We start from the raw sequence: 26808 nt of genomic DNA, 5'->3' as shown, positions 1-26808 counted from the left end.
CCATCCCCGTCGTGACGCACTTACGCCTTCGCCCGCTAGCCTTTTGAGCGGCCAATGGGAACGCAGCCCGCGCGGATTTGGACGCGAGAGGACGTCCTCGAGTGTCGGAGCTCCCCGCGAGGCGGAAGGGGGCCAGAAGGAAGCAGCGGAGCTATTGCTATGGTAATGTCGGATGGGAGGCGGTGCATCTCCGGGTAGAAGACTTAGAATAACGTAACTGACATTAAAATGAAATCTACCGGTAATTGCATACAGCTCTCAGAGGGTCACCAGTGACTCACCACCTCCTATATAGATCAACGGTAGAGAGGCACCAACGCCTCCGTCCGTTTCATTGAAAAGACTGCAACAGAATTGAGAAACGGCTGTCTGTTCGGGAGGGTTAGGGGAATGTGTGGTCTTCCAGATGTGGCTGGACAACATCTGGCAGCCCTGGTCACTTGGGATCAGGCTGCGGGGGAGCTATGATTCAGCCCGTAGGGTCTTAATCCCTGCTCTAAAGGACCTCAGTAGCACTGTTTATAATTAATTATATTTTTCTTTGTAATATCTTCTTTAGAGTATCAGGGTATTGACATTAAGTCTTTATTGATTATCCCTTGGGCCATACCAAAGTGCAAAGTTCCAGAAACAAAATAACATTGAACACAGCACAATACTTAAAACAAAATGGTTCGGTTGAGAGCTGCATATGTGGGACTGATTGGGGTAGATTGCAGGGGTGACACCGAAAAATAATCTTACCATATTTTATCTATCTCTTAAATTATTGCATTTGATTCCAATTTCATTTTAGACTGTATTCCAATTACATCTTAAATTGTATTTTATTCCAATTACATTCTAAATTGCTTTTATTAAATTTTAGTAATAATTTGTTTCTGGAACTTTGCCCTTTGATATGGCCCAAGGGCTAATCAATAAAGACTCAATGTCAGTACCCAGATATCTTCTTTAAAGCTTTTTTTGTACCTGGGGTTTTTTTGTTTTTTTTTCTTAAAAGGACGCATTATGGTAAAAAAATGTTTAGGTATCAACTCTTGACACGTATGCAGGTTTTGCTTAAACTGTTTTATGTCCTGCTTTTAGTTACAATCTCCTTTTATGTCAGTAATAAATACAAATAATACTGCTCCTAGGCTGAGAAACTTGCCAAGAACTTTTCTTCAGATAAGCAAGATGTGCCAAGACCGGCTAGCATGTTATTAGATTCAGAAAATTCCAAAGAACAACTCGTAGAAGAATGTGAAGAAATATGGAAACAAGTGGAGGAGGTAATAGGCAATAATTGCATGTATTTATGACATAAGTGAAGCTATGCATCTGAATATTTGCTATTAATTTCCTTGTTTTCCTTCCCTCATCCTAAGCAGAAAGATGAACTTTACTATCATTACGTAAAATCATTAACTTTAAGATACAAATAAACATTCCCAAAAAATCTTTTGGAAAATATAATCAAAGTATTCCCCCATTATAATGTCATAGAATAAATTTTAAATAGAAGTTGATTATATCTTAAAGTTATTTTAATATTAGGAATTTTTTAAAACTATAAACGTATAATATAAATAGATTTACCATATTTTTTGGAGTATAAGACACTCCGAAGTATAAGAGGGGAGGGGAGGAAAAAAAAAGGGGGGGGGAATCTGCTTCTGCCTCGCAGCATTTTGCCTCCTTGCAGCAAACAGTACAGAAGATTTTGTGGTCCTGTTTGTGGTGCTGTTAAAATTGATGTGGCTTTATTACTATAAGCTTACATTTAATTTTTATATCCTTTTCTCCTTTGAAGTGCCATACCAAATTATCTCTTCAAAGTGTTGAAACTCTTCCAGTTTCAGATCTCAAGGTAAGAGTAAAGTTTCAGAAGTTTTCTAAGCAATGAAACCTTGTCAAAAGGCTAATTGGGGAGATGGGATTTCTCAGGAAATGTCAGAAAGTAGGACATTTGGGATTGAATTTACCATTGATGCAAATTGGTAAGTTACTAAGGAAATTTTGCAAAATTTGTTTCATTGGTTAACATGGAACTTCACAGTATGATAGTGAAGGTGTTGGATTACCAGCAGGAAGTTTTGATCTGTCCACAAAAAATTGTGTGACTTAGGACTCTTATAGTCCAACCTAACTTACAAGGTATTCACCATGAGAAAAAAGCAAAGAGGGAGTACTATGTATGCTCTCTTGAGCTCTTGCATGAAAGAAATATCATGGGGAAAATTATGCTTCTCAGTCTCTGCTTCAACTGGGGTAGTTTTGAAACTTTATTTCAAGCACTGTATATAAGAATATATACCCAGAATTGTTTGATAGAGAGATGGGTGACATACAAATTTCATTAGTAAATAAATACATACATACATGCATACATACACACATATTGAGATAATGTTTACATTTTGCAATGTTTGACAGCTTTCATTGTTAACGAAACGATTCAAGGCTCTGTCGGCTGAATTTAATCAATGGCAAAAAAAAGAACCAGAAAGTAAGTTGTTTTATTTGGATTGAATTATATACAAAGTTATAAAATCTGAAGTATATAATATGCAATTGTACCTTTTATAGAATATATAATAATTGTACTAAAATAGTGCCACAGCTTTTATCTGCTGTACCATATGTTGGCCAATAAATTTAAAAAATAAAATATGAATGATATCATATAGATTCTCTTTATTTCATGTCTCCTTTTCTTTCTTTGATGAGCAAATTTAAGACACTATTCCTTACTATTCTTATATCCTTTGAAAATCAATTCTCTATTTTTGTTTTTGTTAGCAGTGAAATAGTACACTGACATTGATAACACTCTCAGTAATAGTCTCCTTTCCCCAGCCATGTCTTGTATTCAATGACCTTCTCTGAATTAAAGTGGAAGCTGTTTCATTTTTGTGCTGCTCTTGATGGCATTTTACTATTCTGACATCTTATTTTTGAGTTTTAAATTATCTGTAATCAACAAGAGAATTTAAGCTGAGCAGTTGGATTCTTTTCCTTTCCTTTCATGTCTTTTCTAACAAGCAAATGTGTGAAACAGGTTACAATATTTATTTTTTATTTAGCATATTATATAGCTGCCTAAGTAACATGTGATTCTGGGCAGTATATATACAACAGAAGAACTGTAATAAATGACAAACAATAAAAATAAAATAATATAGACATATAAAATAAATAATCAAAACTCAAGAAACAAGAGAACAAACATTACTTAATCTCATCCAGCTACATTGCAGGGTCTCCTTGGGATCCCACAGGTTGGTGAAAAAAATGTGTTTCAAAGGCTTTCCAGAAGGTTAATAAGGATAGGGCTAATCTCACCTTCCATGAATTGATATTACAGAGTGTGACTGGTGAGATAGATATATGTAATTGGGAACAGGCAAGCCGTTAAATAATGTCCTGTGCCATTTAGGATTTTAAAATCAAACCAGTACCTTGAATTACATCCAGCAAATTGGCAACCAGTGCAGCTTGTGGAATGGAAGACAATAGTCAGTTTGAAATGTTTCCAAACAGATAGCCACTGTATCAGTACTTTCTGGCAAGTAGCAAGATCTTCAAATAATAACAAGGAGTGATCAAAGATGATTGATTGTCTGTTTCTTCCACTTGACTCTTTCCAAGCTTTTGATAGAAAGAAAGAAAAATCCTCTTAGATGATGTTTTCCAACAACAGTATCTTCATAATCAATCCTGAAAGAAAATAATGAGTAATAAAACACTTCCCCTGAATGGTTTTTTCATTACTTTCATTTACTTAAAAGTTATAATGAGTGATATATACTCTTCCTATACTAATAACTTTGTGTTTCAAAATGCAAAAACGTGTTATAGCCAGAGGTGGGTTGCTCTCAGTTCGGCCCAGATCAGGCAAACCAGTAGTAGCGGCAGGGGGAGGCTCCGCCCACCCACCTGGACGCTTCTGGACACGAGCAGAAGAGTTGCAAGCGCGCGCGCACGAATGAATCAGTAGTAAAAAAAATGGGAACCCACATTGATTCAATCAGAATAATAACATTTTGGTAGAATTGTTAAGACATCAGAGTAGAAATTAAGAGTTTTAGGCCTGCTTTAGTCACAAAGTCAACTGGGGGACCTTAGGCCAGTCACCCTCTTTCCTGCTTATGAAGCAGGCAATGGCAAGCCATTTCGGGGGGAAACTTTCTAAGAAAATCACAATGACTAGAGACAGTCCACAGGAGTCAACACTGACTGGATGGATGCATGGTTGTTGGATAGATAGACAGATAAATAAGTTTCAAAAACATTTTTTTTAAATCTCTTCTCTTTTTCAGTAATTGCTACAAATCCAGATGTCCTGGTAGAATTAGGAAGAGAACAGGTATGTATGTTAATGAGATGGCTGCAACTTTATAAAATTATAATTTTAGGAGTAATTATAGGAACTTATGGCTAAGTTTCCCTGAAAAGCAGTCCACTATGAAAACTTGTTTAAACGAATATGCTGTATATATACTATGTGATGTGGTAAAAAAAATCAATTAGAATTAAGTAATTGGAGAGTGTTAAGATGGAGCTAGAAAATGTTGATCATCTTAATATAGGATTGTAGATAAAGTCCAACATGTGGAAGGTAGCAGGTTAAGAAATTGTAATTATGATTAAAGTCAGGATGTTGAATTTGAAATAAAATTCTAATTTTTGCTGCCCACTTGAAGCAACTGTTTACATTGCTCACTAGGGTGTCATATAAGAAAAGTTGCAGTGATATTATGCCTGCCGTTACTTGTACAGCAATTTTAAATCCCTGCTATCTTTTCACTGTGTTGGGCAATTGGTTGTTAATCCACAATAAAGATTCTAATCTCATTGACCTGTTTCTTTGAGTCTTCTCCAAGACAAGCTGTAAATGTGTGTTTATGTTGGGGTGTGTGTGTGTTGTGTATGTGTGACAGTGAGTGAGTGTGACTCACCACTGCCATGCTCAGAGAAACCTGATAGGTAGCAACAATCAAGCTGGTCAACTGCTGGCCGCTCAATACATGTTCTGAAAGTAAAGCTTGGTGCTGCTCATGATTTGTCAGTTCAAGTACCTAGAGAGATTGTATCCATTCTAGTCTCAGCAAACCAAGTCAGACCATTGTTCTTGAACAGAGTCCAATAATTAGCACCCCTAAGTTAGTTGACATGGCATTCAGTTTATAACTAAGCCCCAGGAGTAGATGGTATACAGACACCAGACTTGCTCTTCAGTCAATAACTCTACCTTCCACGCCCATTGTGTCCATTGCTTTTTACAGATACCATGATGGTTCTACTGCCTCTCAGTCCCTCATTCGGAAAGAACTGGCTATGATTTCATTATGTTATTGTTCGTTGTTTCATTTGGCTATGGATTCATAAAATAAAAATCACACAATATTTTATCCGGAATTAAATCACAGTATTTATCTTAAAATAATCAATAATGTATCCCAGAATACCAGACAAATATTTTTTAAAAAGTATCCATTCTCTGTATGGGTATAATTTCTTCCATTTTCAATTTAGAATCTGTAAGTTTGAAGTAGAAGCCTAGTATATATCACAGAGAGCATCTAAGCAAAGAATTCGATACTGGAAAAAGATTTTGATAGCATAATGATTTGAAAATGCAATTATTTTGTTTTTAGTTGCAGAAATTAGACCACGAACTTGAACTGGTACTATCAACAGTTAATGCAAAGAACAAAAAACTAAAAGAAGATTTTATAAGGTATAGATTGTGCTGAAACTGTTTTGCAATTCTGAAAAATCTGAACTAGCTATTTATGCTTCTCACATTATCTTCAAAGGGAACAGAAATGGTTGGAGGAACAGCAACAGCTTATAGAATGTCTCAGCCAAACAGTGGAAAAAATGAACAATCATGTAGTACATTTTTCTGAAAAAAGGTATTCCAACTTAATTTAAGATAAAGCAAATTGCATTGTCAAATTCTTTGGATAATTGAGTATTAACATCCATGTCATTAATAACTGACTCTGTCATTCAAACCCAAACTGAGTCTAGAATGATGCTTTTGTCAAAGTATTTACACCTTAATCTATAACATTGGGTTATTCTCAAAAATTTTCATCCTAACATATCTTCATGAGTTATGACTGAGCACCCAGTCATTTGTTGGGCTGTTTTTACAGTGTAATTCTGCTATGATATTTGGACTTTCATCTTCCCTATTAATTTGAATGTAGAAAAGTTGCTACAAAGACATGTTGTTAATTATTGATTTATTTAATTGCATTGTGATTTATTTATTAAATGTCTATGCTACCTATCTCTGTAATACAACAATTCTGTGTTTTTTTATAAGCACATGTTTATAAAATTATTACCACTAATTATTCAGAAAGCTCATAAACCTTAATCTTTTTTATATCTTAGAGCCTTTCAGGAACTGAAAGTTAAAATGCTGAAAATAAAAGCTTATAAGGAAGATATTTTGAATGCATTGGGAGATTTCCTTGATGAACATTTCCCACTTCCTGAAAATAGTGGAACTGCAAAAAAGAAAAGGGCAGGTTTATTTGCATTTCTTATTAAAATTTTGCTTTTGATACTTATGGATTTATTTATTTATGACAGTCATATACCTTTTCAATTTCAATAGATTTGAAGTACTGCATTTAGTATAAAAATACAATAATAAACATAATATTTTGACAATACAATAGTACAGTAGATGGCGCCACATTCCTAACTTAACTCTTTATTCTATAGTATTCCCTAAAATCTGAAGGCGCTTTTAACAATCTCATGGAAAATTGGGGGGGAAAGGTGCCATTCTCACTTCTGAATGCAAGCTGTTCCAAAAGATTGGACCTCCTACAGAGAATGCCCCCTTCGGTTACACATCTTAATCGGGAGGGAAGCTCATCAATCACTATGCATGCAATAGATTTGCAGATTCTACACAAAACGGGCCAACTCAAAGATACTAAGATACTATCTGGCTCCAAGCCACATAGACTATATAGTGATAACCAGCCGCTTGAATTGCATCTAGACATAGTGGTAACCAGTGAAGCTCCTACTATGTTAATGTTACATATCAATAGTGAGTCTTACAGGCTCTCAGAGTGGGTAGCCGAGTCATTAGGAAAATGTAGATTGAGAGGTTTCTCTCAAAGCTCAGCAAATTTTTATTCAAAGCCAGCTGCATAAGTCTGATATGCATAGGCTCTGAGAGTCTATTTCAGAGGTACTGAACAAATTTCTATATTTTGAGAGAGGTTGATAACCTTTGAATTTTTGCTTTTTAAAGAGCATAGGGTTTTTTTGTAATCTATTATCTGATTGAAAGAAAACTATAGGTAAATGTATATTTTCTTTGACAGGCATGCTATATGGTTAATAAAATATCCAGGTATACTATAGAAGTCTTAAATATTAAATATTCATTGGGGGGAGAGGGAGAAATAGATCGATGACAGTGCACAGAGCCTGTTTCTCAATCCATTATCATAAATAATTATCAAATAAAAGCTTGTGATCTCAGATCTCTTTATATTGAATCTTTGAATCCCAGCTCTTCAGACCTGAAAGTAAAGCAAAGTAGCTTATGTATGCATATGCGTGCAGAGGCAGCCAAAAATGATTCCCAATAGACGTGACTATATTAACAATTTCTATGTATTACAATGCACCTCTTTTAAACATTTTGTATAGTATATTATGTGACCATATGAAAAAGGATATCTTTTCTTCATAAAATATTCCTTAAAAATGTGGCACACATTCCCATTTACTTCTGGTACGACTAGTTGTAGATAAATGCAATTTTAAGTCTAAAGGTAGACAAATGCATTCTAAACATACATTCATAACTATAATTGAAATGCTGTTTTTCTTTATAAACATGCATCTCACTTGTAAAAACATTTTGTCCTTTACTTTCTTTAGCATTCATCAAAAGAGGAAGATGTGCAGCTCATATCATTACATGAAATTTTAGAGGTAGGAAAGTTAGACTATGTTGATTAACAGTGCTGGTAACTATAGTTCAACATAGCTGAATTATAGATTAATGATTACTGTCTTAGAATGTTGAGTTTTTGTATCCAAAACATATCATGGAATCTCAATTTCAGCTTCCTTATCATTTCTTTTCATTTCAAAGAGGGATAGGCAACTCATTTTTCATGCTTAATAGTATTTCGATAGACATCTCGTTTGGTGCTCATTAAAGCTTTTCAGGCATAAATGTGTTTCAACTGAAAAATAATAAATAATACAGTACTGTCTGTGCTATTACATATAGTCTATTCGAAGTGAATTTTATTAAATTTAGTTCCAATTGAAAATGAGATTGCATTTGAAAACATAGTAACTAAACTGAAGCTTTACTTCAGACCCAATTTAGTGATACATCTTTTTACATTTTTATCATTCGCTACCTGTTCTTTAAAGCTAAAATGCTTACTAACAGTGACTGCTCATTCAGCAACCTTTCAAAGTTACAGCACTGAAATAGGAGATTTACAACTGGTCCTTCAAGTTGCAGTCACTGCATCATCTCCATGGTAGTGTGATCACTATTGGTGCATGGTGCATATTTACAATGTGCATTCAGATTGTACAATGTCTTGCATTCACATGATCACCATTTGCAACTTTTATAGACAGCTTCCAACGAAGTCAGTGGGGGTGCTTGCAGGAAGTTGCAAATTTTGATCACATGATGTGCTTAACAACTGGCTGATTAACTTAACTGTAACTGAAAATATGTTGGTGTGGTCATGTGTTGTTTCCATTCATGACCGCATCGCTTAGGAACAGAGTTGTCAGCTCCAATTGCTGTGAGGGAAGACTATATCTAGAGCTGTTCTAATAAACTAGCTTTAGGCCTACTCTATCTTTTTCTTAGTCTAATCTACTTTACTGACATTCCACTTGCTAAGGGAGTAAGAATCAAGCTACATTATAGTTAGTTTGATGTGCAAATCAGCTGTAAAACTCAAAGCTAAAGGACTATCCAGGTTAATTGTGATTTGGTCTTAAAACTGGCTATTTACAATTGGAAATCATGAATAAGGTCAATCATCAGGGATTAATTCAGTGTGATAAGAAATGATGGACTGAAAACATTCAAAATACAATAAGAAATATAAAATGGCTTTCATTCTATACAACATACATTGGAAAATATTTCATTCAAATAAATTTTTCATCTCAATCTCATATTGCGAGGACTAAAATCTGACATATTGCAATACATTCTCTTTCCAGAATCTCATCAATAAACTGGTAAACACTCCACATGATCCATATATAACAATGAGTGATTCATTTTGGTCACCTTACATTGAGCTTCTACTGAGATACGGGATTGCATTGAGACACCCGGAAGATCCAAACAAGATACGTCTGGAAAATTTTCACCAATAGCAAGATTTTAAGATAAAGGTTATTCAGAAGAACAGAACTAAAAAAACCTGTAATCTGAGAAGATATTATTAAGTTAAAATAATGTTTTTTCAGGCAAACTCCTACAATAGTTCTACAGACCATTTTTTTAAAGTTTGTGATTGTCACAATTCCTTTTTATGTTTTACTGATGTTAGTAAATTATGCTTATATTCTAAAAACGTGGCTTTGTTAAGGGATCAGATTAAAGGATTATTTTAGACAAGTGGTTTGATTAGCTTTCCTATTAATTCTGTCATCCGATGTCAAAAGAAATGGTGGGAAGAATAAAACTTGTGGACTTCTAAATGATATTAGGCATGATTCTGTAAGAAAATGTATGAAAGAAAGACAAGGGAGATGTCATTAAAACTTTAAATTCAGATGAAAAATATCTGCCTTCATGCTGGTATCATTAGCCAACTTTTTCATCCATTGGTAATGTATTTTAAAAAAACGTTTATAATGGAAAATGTAATAGAATACAGGTAGTCCTCGAGTTATGACCACAATTGATCCCCAAGTTTCTGATGGAAGGCAGGGCAGTTGTTAAGTGAGTTTTCCCCTAATTTGCAACATTTTTGCTGCAGTTAAGTGAATCACTGCAGTTGTTAAATCAATAATTTCATTAAGCAAATTTGGCATCCCCCATTGACTTAGCTTGTCAAAAGCTGGCTGGGAAGGTTGCAATAGGGCAGGGGTGTCCAAACTTGGGAACTTTAAGACTTGTGGACTTCAACTCCCAGAATTCCCCAGCCGGCTGGCTGGGGAATTCTGGGAGTTGAAGTCCACAAGTCTTAAAGTTCCCAAGTTTGGACACCCCTGCAATAGGGTAATTGCATGACTCCTGGACAGTGCAACTGTCATAAATACATGCCAGTTGCCAAAGGCCCAGATTTTGATCACATGACTACGGGGACGCTGCAACAGTTGCAAGTGTGAAAACCAGTCGTAAGTCACTTTTTTCAGGGATGCTGTAACCTTGAACAGTCATTAAACAAATGATTGTAAGTCGAGGACTACGGGTACTAATATCGAAAGCAGTGTTTCTCAACCTCAGCAATTTTTAGATGGACTTCAACTCCCCAAATTCCCCAGCCAGCCATGTTGATTAGGTTGAAAAACACTGACCTAAATTGTCTGAGGGAAAAGTATGTTTTAAAAAATACACAATATGTCTTTTACAAATATAGTCCATTCACAGTAGAGATTTTAAAAAGCCAGGATGGTGGCCATAATCAAAGCCACCAGCCTGACCTTTATTTACTCTCATCCATACACGCTTCTAGTTTAGCCCTCAAAAGATCACGACAAACAATTTCAGCAGAAATTCTTGAAGTTCTGAATTAGGACATCCCTAAATATAATTTTGTAGTCAATGCACATATCTCTTCTGATAAACGATCAGCAACAATAGTGCAAAATAGGAATCAGTATAAACAAAGGATGGAAAACCAGAAGGTAGACAATATATAGTATATAATATATGTGAGAGTAAGCAAGGATACAATGTCATTTTAGCTGTAACTCATGAGAACATTGCTGCTTTTCAGCTGGTTTAAGGCTTGATCACTTTTAAAGATATTCCTACGGGTATTAATATGTAGTTCAGCAAATCCATTATTGTATATCCCCCATTTTCATAGAATATTACTTTATTATCTTTATATTCTATACTATCTTTGAAGTACCGTAATATTTTATGCATTGTGTATACTTGTTAAAAGTCTTGCAGTAAAATGTCACTCCAGCCCAGGTAGTTAATAATGCATCTCCTTTTTCTTTCAAGCAGCCCATTTTATAAAGGCCACACACTTCAAGAAAGCTTTAACATTAAAGTGGGGTCTTGGAATTTATTGGGTTCTGGTTATTTAAAACAAGATGTTTTAGTCCTTTCTTAATGTATTAAACTTTTTAAGTTACTTTCCATCAAGTTATTTCTGGCTTTCTGCTTCATCTTTCCTGTGATGCTTGTTAGGTGATATTGATCAGATTACCATCAGTAGCAGCTGCTATGAGGTTAATCACAGCTCCAAGTCACCCAAGGTAGCCGAAACATTAGCTAGAATAACCAAGTCCAGCACTGTTCAGATGCATATAACACTATAACAAAACTTGATGAGGAAGATTAATTCTGCAATCCAACACATTTGGCTGTAGACTGGTCTCTGAACAAAGTACACATTTCAGATCCAGGTGGGTTAGATTTGAACCATTCTGAATGAGCATTTTCCCAAATAATCCTTTTGAGAAAGTCTACCTTCAGCTGTCACATATCCATCTGATGTCAGGGTCAAGCTGCTACTGACCTCCCTTTTGGTCAGTAGCAGCTTGACCCAGACATCAGATGGATATGCTTTTGAGCTAATTTTAGTACCCCATCTAAAATCTTTAAAAGGTCTTCTGTGAATAGTTACTTCTGTGAATTTAATTCTTTATACTGATTCTAATTGCCTTGCTAAATTGGAATGTGTAAACCAATGCAGGGGTGTCAAACTGGCGGACCGTGGACCAGATGTGTCACACGTGGGCCATGCCTACCCAGTTCCGCGAATGGGGACAATGTCATGAAACATCAGGTGACGGAAGCATGGTCTGCCGAGTTTGACGCCCATGAATTAGAGCATGTGATTGACAGAATAGACAGGTAAAGAATCATAATTTGGAGCCACCAGATAGATTTTTGATTTGTGTAAATGAAACGATAAATGAACTTATTAAAACTTCATGATTACTGAACAGGGAAGACTTATCTTTCAATCATCAGCTACAGCAAGGAAGATGACTACCTGAAGAATATTGCCTGTGTGCCATCACTCCATTTACTTCTTCATCTCTACAGTTTCATGCATTAATTTGAATCCTTTTAGTGGTAGAACTCTTATCTCTGCAATTGATCAGATCGTAAGTGCGTTTTGTTACTGAAACCTAAGTGAGTAATTCATTGTTTAAACCACTGTACTTGCATCTCTTCTTCTAATCTCAGATAACTTTAGCATTTTGTCTTAGTTCAAATTGTTTCCAGATTAAACAAATAACATTCCAAGGACCCTCGGCAGGCAGATCTACCCATAATTATAATCAGCCATAGTTCCAGAAACTCCTTTGTTTATAAAACTTTTCAAATTCTGTATTTTACAAAATATATTATGTCAAATGAAATTTAATCTGGCCTTCTCTTTCTGGCAAAGAATACAATTTGCAGGTGCTTCCAAATGAGCTTTAAGATTACAGTAAGCCAAGAAAAATGTAATTTTGGTGGTATTTCTATTGTAATTTAGCACTCATTTAAAGAGTTCTGGAAGCTGTTTCTTGCAGACATACTTTAAATGCAAATTAATCTAGATGACCGTTTTGAGATTCTTGATATATATGAGCAGCAACTTGAGACCTTTACTATTTATAATAAATCATTTCCTTTTCAATCAGTTCCTCATGTTTCTCCAATGTTATAATATCCTTTCTTTTGCTAAAAGAGCACAGGGGAATTCTGGCTGGTTGGCAAGGAGTTAAGCTGTTAGCCATTTGGTGAAAAGATCACCCAGCAGCGTCACTGCCAAAATTCTAAATAAGTCACAAAATGATTCACGTTCAGAAAAACAATCCCCATGAATTGATATTTAATGGGACACTTATTTTCCCCCCTTATCTTCTAATTTATTCAGCACTACCTGCTTTCTTTTGTGGCTTTTGTACAATTTCTGAAATCTGTATCGCAAAATTGTTTCATTATCACCATGTGTTCTGTGTATATTATAAATGCAAATCTATTCATCCTGGTTTCTTTTGTTAACATGTAACTGAATGCTCTTGAGAAAACAAAACCCATTGACTAAAGCCCAGTATTGCTGGCCAGGGAATTCTGGGAGTTGAAGGCCAAACCTCCTAAGGTTGCCAAGGTTGAGAAATACTGGCTAAGCCTAGAGGGATGGGAGAGGGACATCAGCTAGTAGCTTTTTTAATAGCTGTGTGCCAATGATTCAATTCCAATTTGAAATGGAAGTTTGATTTATATTATTACAATAAATCCTTTAATGGAGTAATAGGCAGAGAAGATGTCCATTAAACCAGAAACTCCATTCCCACACAGTCTTTTAAAACGTCTGGAGCTCAATACCCGAGTCCAGGTTTTTTTCCAGCAACGCAACCTCTGTCTGAGTATAATCTCAGCTCATTTCTTCCTATCATCAAACTTGGGCATCATTCAAGGATACAGGCTGATTTCTTGATCCCACCGGTTCACCCTTATAAATCCCTCAGCTTTAAAAGATCGAATCCCACCAGGTACTTCAGAAGTTGAAGACATTATAAGCTACTGAGAAGTTCAGGAAACCAATTGAATTACACTCTCCCCGCCCCCCGCCATCCCCCATCCTGCAGCCAGTATAGGTCACTAAGATGATAAAACAGTTTCTATATTATTTCTTGGCTGAAAATCAAGCTGAAACAGGTCCAGAAAATCACTATCATTCATATTTGGAAACAAACAACTACTTTCTTGGTTACTTTCCTCAAAAATAGAACATTTGAAATTGGACTAAAATTGTACCATTTAGCTGAATCAAGAGAGAAAGATAGAATGTATGGAGGCTTTGATCACCACCCTTAACCAGGGGGGCAATTTAGCAATATACCAAGATACCATTTTTTTAAAAAAAAAAATCAAATCAATTTGCAAATTTGATATTATAAGCCTTAGATGTAATAAATTCTGTGAAATTTATAATGCGGTGGCTCAGTGGCTAAGAGGCTGAGCTTGTTGATCAGAAAGGTCCGCAATTCGGCGGTTTGAATCCCTAGCGCCCCATAATGCAATGAGCTCCCATTACTTGTCCCAGCTTCTGCCAACCTAGCAGTTTGAAAGCATGTAAAAAATGCAAGTAGAAAAATAGGAACCACCTTTGGTGGGAAGGTAACAGCGTTCCGTGCACCTTCGGCGTTTAGTCAGGCCGACCACATGACCAGGAGACGTCTTCAGACAGTGCTGGCTCTTCGGCTTTGAAACAGCGATGAGCACCACCCCCTAGAGTCGGGAACAACTAGCACATATGTGCGAGGGGTGTCACTGCGTTTATTTTGGTTTGCCAGCTGTGCCTATATTCTGTGCGGACTGAACTGTTTCTTATCTGCAATGATTTACTGCGCAGGTCACACATTCTTTCTTAACTTTCTCTTCTGATCTTTTGTTCACCTGCCAAGGGAGGTAGGCACAGAGCTCTGCCAAGATGTGATTAATTCTGTTAGCAAGTTTGCATTTTTACTTTCTTTTATATTAAAATGTTTTTTATTAGATCATGCCTCTGGTTTATTTTTCGCTTATTTCAAAAGTATACTACAAGGAAATTCCACGGTCCACACTTCCATAATTCAAGGCGGAATTCACACCCTAACAAGGGGAACCTTTACAGAATTTATTATTTATTTAATGTTTCTATTCTACTTTTCATGGCAGCACAGAAAAACAATACAAAGAACATAGCGTAGTGCAGAGATCCCCAGTGTTTCCGGTTTTGCAGATGGTGGGGGGAGAGGGGATGGTTGCACATGAGTGGCCAGCAAGCATGAGCTCATGCACACTGCTCCATTTGTGAGAGTGGCATGACACACACCTGCCATTCACGCAAATGAAGCATGTGTGCATGCACTTACCCACTGCTTCTACAAGCAAGGATGCATGTGCATGCTTGCTGGCTGTTTGTTGCTATCCCCTCACTGCCCACTAATGGACGACAGGTAGGGGACTCTGGTGTAATGTATAATAAACAGAAACCAACATTGCAAATGGCATCAAAAGCTAGTAACCATATAAGAATCTACACTAGGAATCTCCATATGGAGGGAGATAAATCAGGTTTAGAATAGTAACATTGCCTGAAATAGTAATCTACAAAGTAAAAATCATAATATAGCAACCGAGCTATTACATCTGGATTTTAAATTATGTTTTATCTGGAAACTTGTTTTTCCTTTTTCTTTACCACTTTTTTGTATTTTTGGACTATTATGCTAAATTGAATTAATTACGCAAACTAATCTGACAATTACAGTATAAGTACTTTTTAAAAATTGTTTATATCAAAGATTCACTTCATGGTATGCCATCCGTATAGCTTTGGAAAGGCTCATTCAGTCTAGTCAGTAGCTTCCTAATCATGTTTAGCATAAAACAAGTTGTTGTCACTAGCTTTGTTCAGCATGATAATTTCTTCTTTGTTTCTTGTTTATGTATTAATGTGATTAGAAATTAAATTAAAAAGGAGCAAAACATTTTTCAATATGCACATTAATTAATTATTAATTTAAAATGAGGATTTAAAAAAAAAGTGATCATCAAGATTGTTTTTAAAAATGTTGAAAGAGAAATGCATACGTGAAGGGCGTTCAGAAGAGAAAGATGGATTAATTACTGGATTAGCCAAAAATAGCCTTTTCATTGCATCCTTTTTATGAGGCTTCAGCCCTAATATTCTAATCAGATAATGTGCCAAAAGCTTATGAGTTATAATTATTGATCATTTGGTCTATTGATTTATATTTTGAAGTTTATTGCAAAACAATACTATCTATTAATTGTTATCTTTAGTTTTTGAATAGCCTCATTAGATTTTAAAAAGGGATGGGTCTGTAAATAATTTTGCAACAATAATAACAAAAGTTTTGCTGATTTTCTGGGCTCAGTTTGTAAATGAACAACTGCCCATTATTTTTCTTCTATTACTATGTTTAAGTAACCATTTCATGCATGGAAAGAACTTCTCCCTCATCCATAAAAACTCATAAAATAATATATTTTAATAATATACAGTATGTAGCAACAAATATATATTGAATGTATTCCACACTTGTCTTAATGGTAGGAATATGAAACACTTTCCAGTTCCACGATGGAAGTATTTTTACCTTTACAAAAAAAATGCAGGGTTAGGTTTTTCTATGTTCTGCATTCATGCAGTGCCATTATTTTATCCTGCCCAGGCACTTTGGGTCTATCTGCAAATGACAATGACTCAGAACAGAGTTGGAAATGACCTTGGAGATCTTCTAGTTCAACACCCTGCTCAAGCAGGAGACCCTATATCAGAGGTCAGCAACCTGCGGCTCTGGAGCCACATGTGGCTCTTTCATCCCTCTGCTGTGGCTCCCTGTCGCGAGTTGGCACCACAATTTTGAGAGGAGCTTCTGGTAAGGGGGAGGGGAAGCAGGGCACACCAGGAGGAAACTTTATGGCAAGGGACAGGTTTTCCAGTCAGCTCCACAATTGATAGGGCTTTCGGTTAGGACAGAGGAAAAAGGACGCTGCGCTAGGAGGAGACTCTATGGTAGGGAAACCGGATTTCCGGTTGGCTGCAGAATTGAAAGGGGGGTTTCCGGTTAGGATCTTTGTGGCTCTTTGAGTGTTTAAGGTTGCCGACCCTTGCCCTACACCATTCTACACAAGTGGCTGTCCAGTCTCTTCTTAAAAACATCCAGTGATGCAGCATCTATAGAAGGTTGTATTTGAAATTCTGCAAAATCATTTCCATTTTATTGCAAAACCTTGTTTGAAGAGAGATAGTTTGGGTATAATTAAGATATTATGAATAATTGCTTTTGAAAGAGTTCCATATTTTTGCATTAACCTAATGCAAGTTGAAATCTAATCTAAAATAACTTGAGAGGCATTTCAAAGGTTGGGTGTTTTCAAATATTTGGGCTAAATATACGTTCATAACAATCCTTAGCAGTTTTTTGCGGTAAAGTATTTTCTTCCAACATTTGTTCTTCCAACCAATTACAGGGTTTTTAAAATTATTTTTGGGAAGCATCTACAACATTTCAAGACGCCTTTTGCTGTCAAATAAAATTAAAGCAGGCATGATATTGTAAAACAATTCTAGATTTGAAGACAAACCTCTATTATTTCATTTCAAATTAGTAATTCTTATAGTAATTTTTCTTTCTGATATGTAAATAATATCAGCAGCAGCAGCAACAAATGAGCAAGAGGCTCCTGGCTCAACACACTCTGCAGCAGTGTTTCTCAATTTTAGCAACTTTAAGATGGGTGGACTTCAACTTTCAGAATTCCCAATGCTGGCTAGGAAATTTTGGAAGTTGAAGTTCATCTATCTTAAAGTTACCATTGTGTCCTTTTCGGCGCCTGAAACAAAAGGAAAAAAAAATGCAATGGCACATCTAACTGGGAAGAAACGGACTCCAGTGTTGTTTATTGCTATTGAGTTAGGGAACTAATGCCCTTTAGATATTGTTGGTCTTGAAATTCTGGTGAGAAAAATGCACAGAGACGTACAGCTTCCTCACTGCCGAGCTTTAGCTTCTATTCCTTCCATTAGGTAGAGCTAATGACCGAGAGCCAATTTCGTGTAGTGGTTAAGGCATCATGCTAGAATCAGGAGATCATAAGTTCAAGAGTCACCTTTGGTACAAAGCCATTTGAATGATCTTTAGTCCAGTGTTATCAAACTCAAGGCCCGTGGGCCAGATCCAGCCCATGGGGCCATTCTGGAAAACATAAGGAGCCAGCCCGTATTGCTTTGGTCCGGTCTACCCATGTTGCTTCGGTCTGGTCTACCCGCATCACTTTGGCCTGGTCTACCCACGTCGCTTCGTCCTGGTTTACCCAATGCAAAGAGGAAACATCAAGCCAGCATGGCTTCGGCCTGGTCTACCCAATGCAAAGAGGAAACCTTGTGCCAGTGTGGTTTTGGCCTGGTCTACCCAGTGCAAAAAGGAAACATTGGGCCAGTATGGCTTCGGCCAAGCCCATCCAGCTGGTCCCACCCACTCACTTGGCCACAGCCACCCGGCCCTCTAGTCAACCACAGCCCTGATGTGGCCCTCAATTAAATTGAATTTGACACCCTGCTTTAGTCACTCACTCATTCTCAGCCCTAGGAAACGGGCAATGGCAAGTCACTTCTGAAATCTGTGGGGACTTTTTATAGGCAGTTGCCAGATGTCAACAGTAACTTGGGATGCATTTTATTTCATGCTTTTCAATTTACTTGGAATCACAGGAAGTCAACAAAAAGAACTACTATTGCAACAAGAGTTTAGGCATCTTCTCTACTTGCCAGTCCCGGAAAAAACTATATGGTTGTTAAAACTCAACACCGACTTGATGGTACATAATCAATCAATCAACCCAACAGTCAAAAGATTCACAATTGTGTACTAGCAGATTCACAAACTGAGGATGGTTGAATCTATATGGTAACAGTCATTTTATACCCTTCCTACTTCCTGTGAAGAGTTGGGAAGCTACTTCTTGCCTTTTCCTATGATGGAATGAAAATAATAAGAGAAAAGAAATCTACAATGGTATAGCCTAGGATTTTTGCCTCTGCAGACATATTCAAGAAGAGTGCTTACCCGTTCTCCACCTAGTGGTTTATGACCCCCATCCTTTTGGGGCTCATTGGATGGATAAAATCCAAAACAGCCTTAGAGACATAGTGCCAGTAAAAGTGTGAGGTGTCTCTAAGACTTCATCTTGATCTTAAGAAAATTAAAAATGTTAAATCCCTATTTGTGATACCCATGATGAAGCTGGCTAAAAGGATTAGTTTAAGCCTATGTAATATTAACTCTACTTAAAGCTAAAAATAATTCCCTGAGTCAGTTATCTGCTTTTGGGAATTGCACAGTGTATCACTAATTGACACAATTAAGCATGTCATGGGAATTGGATCTAAGAAATATCAATTCTATTGAAATCATCCAGCTGGAAATGTAGCCAATTGATAGTTGTATAACCGACAAGTCTGTTGACCCAATTCCATAGGTCAATCAATAGGGATTTCTCAGGGAGAAATGTTATTAATCCACTCCCAACTGTGATCACCAGCTCAGTGTTCAGATGTCACTAGAAAACAAACTTAACTTGTCCAGCTCCTTGACTAATCAATGGAAGTTTTAGCAACTCTTGTTGTTATGATTGGGTATCACCAAATAAATTGTCATTGCTGAAAGATATTTAACAATCTGAGTATTTAGAAGAGGTGCCAAAAACTATTCCATAGGTACTCAATTTAATTGTAGAATTTATCCTGGGGGGGGGGGGACTTGCATTGATTTATAAAATACTTGCGATGGGAAATCAGAAATGTACAGCATTAACTGTCCATTATATCATAAATGGATGTTGAGAAGTGAAGTGACAGCAATGGGCATCTCAAACACCAACTTACTTTAATTACAAGATGAACATACAATGGGTAAATATGATGTCCTCAAAAATATTTTGTGTATGGTGTGTCTAGAAGAAAAAAAATAAGTCAGATCTCTGAAATTTATGGTCTGCATCCTAAATATGAAGCCATAGTTCCCCATTTTGCTTGATTTTTATCCAGTTAATGTTTGTATTACATATTTTCTTCCTCTAAACTCATGTTTGGTTTGTCATAACTCAAGATTATGCCAGATCGGAGACTCTAAGAGATGAAGTCAGACAACTTCTTACAGCAAAAATATTGGGGAGTGAGTAATAAATTTTTCCTGTGCATACATGTGTACTTTTGAAAGTGTTTAATGCAAAATCTCATCAAATAATTGCCATGATAGGCAGCTCTGGTCATATAATACCCATTTATCAGTGGGCAAACCCTCTAGTTTGCCATCAGCTCATTTTTCTGGGGAAGTGATCACACTTCTCAGAAGTCAAAGGACAGCCACCTGTCAATTCATTTTTTTTCTTGGAAAGAAAGGTAACTGCTTGGGGCTGCTTTGCTTTTAATCATACTATCTTCTCAGTTATAAACAAACAAACAAACAAACAAACAACCACCCACTGAGGCATGGAGAAGGTAGGAAGATAACGGTCCTCTGACATATTGCCAACTCTGAATGCATGAGACCAAGGCAGTGGGAATTGTTTGTGGATTGATGAAAGATAGGAGAACATAACTATTCATTCCATGCTCCTTCATCAAGTCTGCAACTTGCACACCAGGCTAACTGCTTGGTGCCCTTTCAAAAGTTTGTAACTGGGAGTGTTCTCACCCACTCATGCACTTCTCTCTTCCATATCTGTCAGGCTAAAAGATTCATAGGAAGGGGGGCAGGTTGAAATGGAAAGGAAGGGTTAATGAATAGCCAATGGAGCACCGTCTTCCTCAATTGGCATAATTAAAAACAGTAAAACCCGTAGATATTTGAAACCTTGGTGGAAGAAGCAAGGGAACATTAGTGAAAGAGATAGCAACACTTATCTACCATAGTCTGTCCCTCTGTAGGCTACGTAGGACAGGCAAAAATTCATTCTGGAAATTGCTAGTTCTGTTTTTTAAAACCAAGTCTAACACTCTCAAACAAGTGCTATCTATCTATCATCTATCTATCTATCTATCTATCTATCTATCTATCTATCTATCTATCTATCTATCATCATCATCTATCATCTATCTATCTATCTATCTATCTATCTATCATCTATCTATCATCTATCTATCTATCTATCTATCTATCTATCTATCTATCTATCTATCTATCTATCATCTATCTATCTATCTATTATCTATCTATCTATCTATCATCTATCTATCTATCTATCTATCTATCTATCTATCTATCTATCTATCTATCTATCTATCTATCTATCTATCTATCATCTATCTATCATCTATCATAGCCCCATGTGAGTTTGGAAAGTGAGCTTTGTAAAAGCCAGGTATTCAGTCCAAGCCAAAATGGCCACAGAAGGCTGTAATGGCGAACTTATGGCACATATGCCAGAGGTGGCACGCAGTGCCTTCTGGCACACGTGTCATAGGTTTGCCATCACGGGTCTCTGCCACGCATGCACGTGGGACGTGGGGCATGCAGGGGGTGTGCCGGGGGTCATGCACACATGTGTGTGGGGGTGAGGTGCATGCAGGGGAGGTCACATGTGCATGTGGGGGGGCATGTGCGGGGGTCATGTGTGCATGCATGGTGCATGGGGTGCAAACACGGGGGGGGCAAGCATTGTATTGGGGGGGGGTTGGGTGCTCATGCGCTTTGGGCACTTGGACCAGAAAAGGTTAGCCATCACTGGTGTAGGGGACGTATACCTGAACAGCCTAAAGGGGCTCTCCCCTGGCCATGTCATTATCCATCTGGATCAGTGAAATGTGTTTGATTGTGGCCATGGCCACAAGAGAAGTAAAACACCTTTTAGCATTAGAGAAGTCACAGATGACTTTAAACTAGACCAGCTGTGGGCTCAAAGTTAAACATCAACATTTTAAGGACATGTATTATAATAAAAGGCTATTAGGGCATATTCCTTTGTCCAAGAGAAGAATAATGTAAATTATTTATGTTGTGCTCATTATCTTTTACATACTTGATGCTCGCAGTTGATTAGGCCTCTTGAGTGCCATCTGTTGGCAAGAAGATTGATTATAGGCTGTGCACATTAAATAAAACAAGCAAACAAGCATATGGATAAATGAACAGTGTTCTCTACAATTCTACTCATACCTAGTTTTCCATATGCCTTGTTATAATCACCAATGAAATGTTAAGTAAGACCTTGAATCATCTCAACTCTTAATTATGGCTAGCATAGTTTCTGGCACAAAGTGGAGAATTTATCTTATACAAAAACAAACATTTATTTTTTGGGGGAAAGGTCTGTATGTGTATTCTCAGCAAGGGAAATGTTTGTAGCTTCAGTCAGGCCTGAATTCTTTACAGCAATGTTAAAGGAAAGTTAAATCCAACAATGTAGAAAACGGAATGTGATTCTCCCTCCTGCACCCAAAGCCCCGTCTGGCATCTTGAAAAGCAATATTTCAAGCTGTCTTTCAGATATTTTGTAGCTGAATGCTATGCAAGTCAGCTAGAACCGCAACATCAACTTTTCATAAAGTTGAGAATTTGATCTCTCCCCCCCTGCTTCTATCATTTGTCTATTGACACGTTTAAAATCATTTAATGGCTATAACAGAAACAGAAACAGCTGAATCCAGGTGCACAGTGCCCAGAATGTTGAAAACGTGATTCATTTAACTTTTTAAATATAGGATCTTATGTCTACTTAAGGGAGGTCAGTAGGAAAGGAAGGAAATCTCCTGTTTCCAGCTAAGGTTGTCCCTACCACTAAGATGTCTACAGAGTAGAGTCAGATGACAGCTGTAAAAGTGCGATTGGAACGCTGTCCTTTTTACGTGCGTTACAAAGTTTAAAAAAATACCATCATGGCTGCCGTCTGGATGTTATTTTAATCATACTCCATGGATGCCCTTGCCTGCCATTCTCATCCTACCTCAGACAGAACTCTAACCTACAGGCTAGAATTCAAGAGGGAAATTTTCTACTGGTATTTGATAAAGTTGGAAGAAGATGCATAAGGTTCTAAAATGAGTAATAAAAACCATCAATAATATGGCACTACTCTGATTGCCCAAAATGCAAAGAAAGCAAGTCGTTAAAAGGGCAAGGAGCATCAATGCAAAAAAGCAGGACTAAAATTAAATATAAAAACCAAACTAATGATATGTACAATAATCAGCCTTAGAATTGACAATGAAGATACCAAAGGATATCCTAACCTAGTTAGGGTTAACTATCAATAGTAAAAGGAGGCAGCAGCCGAGAAAAATGTCTAGCTAACAAATAACTAGCACTTGTTAGAATAGCCAGGAAGGTCTTGGCATGATGTCTCTTTACCTGCAAAAATCACAACAATGCAGGCAATGGTATCCCCTGTGATACTTTTATTGCTGGATAATTAAAAATAATAATATGGACTAATCCCTGACTTTTTATCCATTTTATTTCCTTTTTCAAGACCCAATGCTGGTTCAGATATTTTGCTGCTTGAGGAGAAGAACTCTTCATTGTTGTTATTAGTTGCGAAGTCATGTCCAACCCATCGCGACCCAATGGACAACGTTCCAGGGGTCCCAAACTTGGCAACTTTTAAGACTTGTGGTTGTCAACTCCCAGAATTCTCCAGCCAGCAGAGCTGGCTGGAAAATTCTGGGAGTTGACGTCTATAAGTCTTAAAGTTGCCAAGTTTTAAGACATCTACTCCAGGCCTTCCTGTCCTCTACCATCCTCCAGAGTCCATTTAAGCTCACGCCTACTGCTTCAGTGATTCCATCCAGCCACCTCATTCTCTGCCGTCCCCTTCTTCTTTTGCCCTCAATCTTTCCCAGCATTAGGCTCTTCTCCAGGGATTATTTCCTTCTCATTAGGTGGCCAAAGTATTTGAGTTTCATCTTCAGGATCTGGCTCGTCATTGGGAGTACCACTGTTTCCATATATTTTATGTCTTAGAGATGGACAAGCTGGCAACTAAACATTACCAGGCAGGGACTTCCAAGGAGAACAGAAAAAAACCAGACTGGTGCAAAGCAGGCACAAGGACACATACAGATGTATCTATTTGCCATGACTTTCTGTACCCAATCTCTGTTATCTCCTCTCTCTTTTACAATATATAGAGGTAAGACCAAGTGTCTGGAATATTTCATCCAGTTCTGGAAACCGTGTTTCAGGAAAGATGATGTCTACCTGTGAATGTCCAAAAGAGTATAACCAATATGGTCTGGAAGGAAAAACCTAATAGGAATTGCTAGAGGCACTGGATATGTTTAGCTTGGAGAAGAGAAGATTGTGAGCAGAGATAAAGTGGATTCTGAACGTTTGAAGAATTTCTTGACAGTATAAGCAATTAGAAACGGTAAACTCTCCTTCATTAGAGTTTTATAAACAGAGATAATATATGACGGAGACTGTTGCATTAAGCCTGTTGGGTAACGGCTTTTCTTCACTGATAGAGAATTGAATCAGACCCTTCTCAATTTTATTTCAATTTTTACTCTTAAAAATTGGGAGATTGGGGGCAGATGGCAGGAACATTTTGCTTCTAACTGCAGAGCTGAAGCTTCTTGCTGGTTTTTTTGCTTGGACCAGCAGCCTTTCATATACTGTAAAAGAAGATTTCTCAGCCAGGATATCCACCATTGCTAATGATCTGCAATTTAGATATTGCAAATGATTGTTTCCTGCCCCACTTTGGTCTTATTTTACATTTAACCACAGTTGCTACAGACTGTACACTGCTGAAAGTTTTTTTTTTCAAAGTAGTCATTTTTTAAAATTTAAATGGACGATAGCAAGATTTTTCAGACAGTTGTCCCACAAGCTGATTTATAAATATTTAAAACGAATAAGCAAATTGATGAAAGAGAGATTTCCACTCTCTCTAGGCAGAAGACACTTACCTCTAAATGGAAAAAGGTTGAAAATTCTACTGCGATTTTCCAGTAACCTGATTAATGACCACATGACCACCACTGAGCCCAAAATTGATGTTGCTAAGCGAGACACTTGGGTTTTGCCCCATTTTACAATCTTTCTTGCCACAGTTGTTAAGTGAATCACTGCAGTTGTTAAATTAGTAACACGGTTGTGAAGTGTACCTGGCTTCCCCATTGACTTGGCTTGTCAGAAGGTCGCAAAAGGGGATCACATGATCCCAGGATACTGCAACCTTCATAACTATGAATCAGTTACCAAGCATCTGAATCTTGGATCATATGACCAAGGAGATGCTGCAACGGTCGTAAGTGTGAAAAATGGCCATGTGTCACTTTCTTCAGTGCCGTTGTAACTTTGAAAGGTCACTAAACAAACTGTTGTAAGTCGAGGACTACCTGTATTTCCTAGAGCTGATGAAAAAAAAAGTTTCATTTTTTTCATTTCATTTTAATTTTTAAAATGTTTCATTTTGAAAGGTTACTTGAAATGGGGGTAACATTCAGATAAACTGAATGAAGACTATTCCAATGAGTTCTTTCAAGAAAAATAAGCAGGAAGCGAAGCAAAGCGAATGCTGGTGTGTCTGTGTGTGTGTGTTCTATTTTTTTGGCAGTTAAGTCCAAGTAGGCCTAACACCCCAGTAAATTTTACAAGCAACGGGAATCTATCCAGGGGTGGGATTCAAAATATTTTACTACTGGTTCTGTGGGCGTGGTATGGCTTGGTGGGCGTGAAAGGGGAAGGATACTGCAAAATCCCCCATTTCATCCCGATCCGCTGGAATTTGGGAGGCAGAAAATAGATGGGGGCGGGCTCAGTCAGAGGTAGTTTTTACCGGTTCTCCAAACTACTCAAAAATTCTGCTACTGGTTCTCCAGAACTGGTCAGAACCTGCTCAATACCACCCCTGAATCTATCCAGGTGAGAGAGAGGCCTTCCAGATATTTGGATTGCAATGCCCATCATGCTTCATAGGATCCTCGCTAGATACAGGTGATAAAAGCTGGTTTCAAACATAAGGAAAGCCGGTATTTGCCCATTCCTGACTTAGCTCTATTTGTATACATCTTCTAGAACAGAGGTGTCCAAACTTGGGAACTTTTAAGACTTGTGGACTTCAACTCCCAGAATTCCCCAGCCAGCATGGCTGGCTGAGGAATTCTGGGAGTTGAAGTCCACAAGTCTTAAAAGTTCCCAAGTTTGGACACCTCTGTTCTAGGAGTATATAACTTATAATAAGAAGAAGCAGAGAGGACAGGCCCTCGCGGTTCATAATGAACATAGGTGAGTGAAACCGCAATTTCCACTAAACAAGTAGCCAAATTCGGTTCCAGTTGCTCTTTACCGCCACTGGCCGCAGGATGGCGCTCCTTGAATAGGCAATAAGTATTTCTCAGCTTCGCTCGTTTTCTTTTCTTTTTTTTTTTAAGGAGGCACCCAGTCTCTCTCCCTTTTGTTGTTAAAGCTTAAGGGGTGGGGAGTGGGGCTTGGAAGCCACGGAGTGGGTTGCGTGGTATGGCATATTTAGCAACCCACCCAACAATTCGAGTTTTTCATCCCGTCGAGGCCAAGAGCAGACGCAGAGGCTTGACACCCTCCCTCCCCCCCCCCAGCCCATTGTCTGGGAAGCGCTTTAAACTTTTAAATATCAGGAAAGCTTTTCTCCCAAACTCACCCTGCTTATGCCCTTGGTACGGGGCAGCCACAGGCCACGTTTCTTTCGGTCTCCGCCTGCGCGAAGCTGAGCCTCGCCGGGATGGTGGGGGGGGGGGTCGGTGTGTGTGTGTGTGTGTGTGTGTGTGTTGGTTGTCCCAGGGCTGTGGAACAAACCGAAACCCGCCAATCTGAATCCTAAATTTGCACCCAGGAGCGCTGGGTGGGAGGGGTGGGTGGGTTCCGCGGGAAGATCGAGCCTCCACGGGCGCAGTCATTCATGGGCCCAGCGACGCAAACCACTGGGGACTGGGAGGCGGGGGGAATCGCTTGTGCCACTCGTGCCCAGCTGAGCGCTCTCGTGGCGGGTGAAATCTTAAAAGCGCCCGTACTTTCAGGTTGGAGGAAGGCTGGTGGTTGGGGGGGGGGGGTTGTGCGACCCAGCTCACTCACTCTCCTTCACCCACTTTTCTACCGTGCCTAGTTTTG

At 37.9% G+C, this 26808-nt stretch overlaps 2 protein-coding genes across 4 annotated transcripts in view; one reads left to right on the top strand and one right to left on the bottom strand.

Moving 5' to 3' along the window:
• The window catches only part of PPWD1 (peptidylprolyl isomerase domain and WD repeat containing 1), a 356454-nt gene that overhangs the window by 18280 nt on the left and 311366 nt on the right, over positions 1 to 26808 (bottom strand). The gene's annotated exons all lie outside the window — the stretch shown is intronic.
• Positions 7 to 9642, top strand: CENPK (centromere protein K). Of its 3 annotated transcripts, none has more exons than XM_081940948.1 (10): positions 7 to 162; positions 1140 to 1274; positions 1796 to 1852; positions 2419 to 2491; positions 4305 to 4351; positions 5643 to 5725; positions 5805 to 5903; positions 6394 to 6526; positions 7912 to 7965; positions 9238 to 9642. In XM_081940948.1, the coding sequence occupies exons 1-10, from the start codon at positions 55 to 57 to the stop codon at positions 9394 to 9396; spliced, it is 948 nt and encodes a 315-aa protein (XP_081797074.1). In that variant the 5' UTR covers positions 7 to 54; the 3' UTR covers positions 9397 to 9642. The 3 variants fall into 3 exon arrangements, with proteins under 3 accessions (XP_081797074.1, XP_081797075.1, XP_081797076.1); XM_081940949.1 differs by having other exon boundaries at positions 6394 to 6530; positions 9238 to 9376; XM_081940950.1 differs by having other exon boundaries at positions 73 to 162; positions 1090 to 1274.

This window comes from Natrix helvetica (assembly GCF_964273705.1).
Source record: "Natrix helvetica genome assembly, chromosome: 2".
Taxonomy (NCBI): domain Eukaryota; kingdom Metazoa; phylum Chordata; class Lepidosauria; order Squamata; family Natricidae; genus Natrix; species Natrix helvetica.
This window is presented reverse-complemented; position numbering and strand designations above follow the sequence as displayed.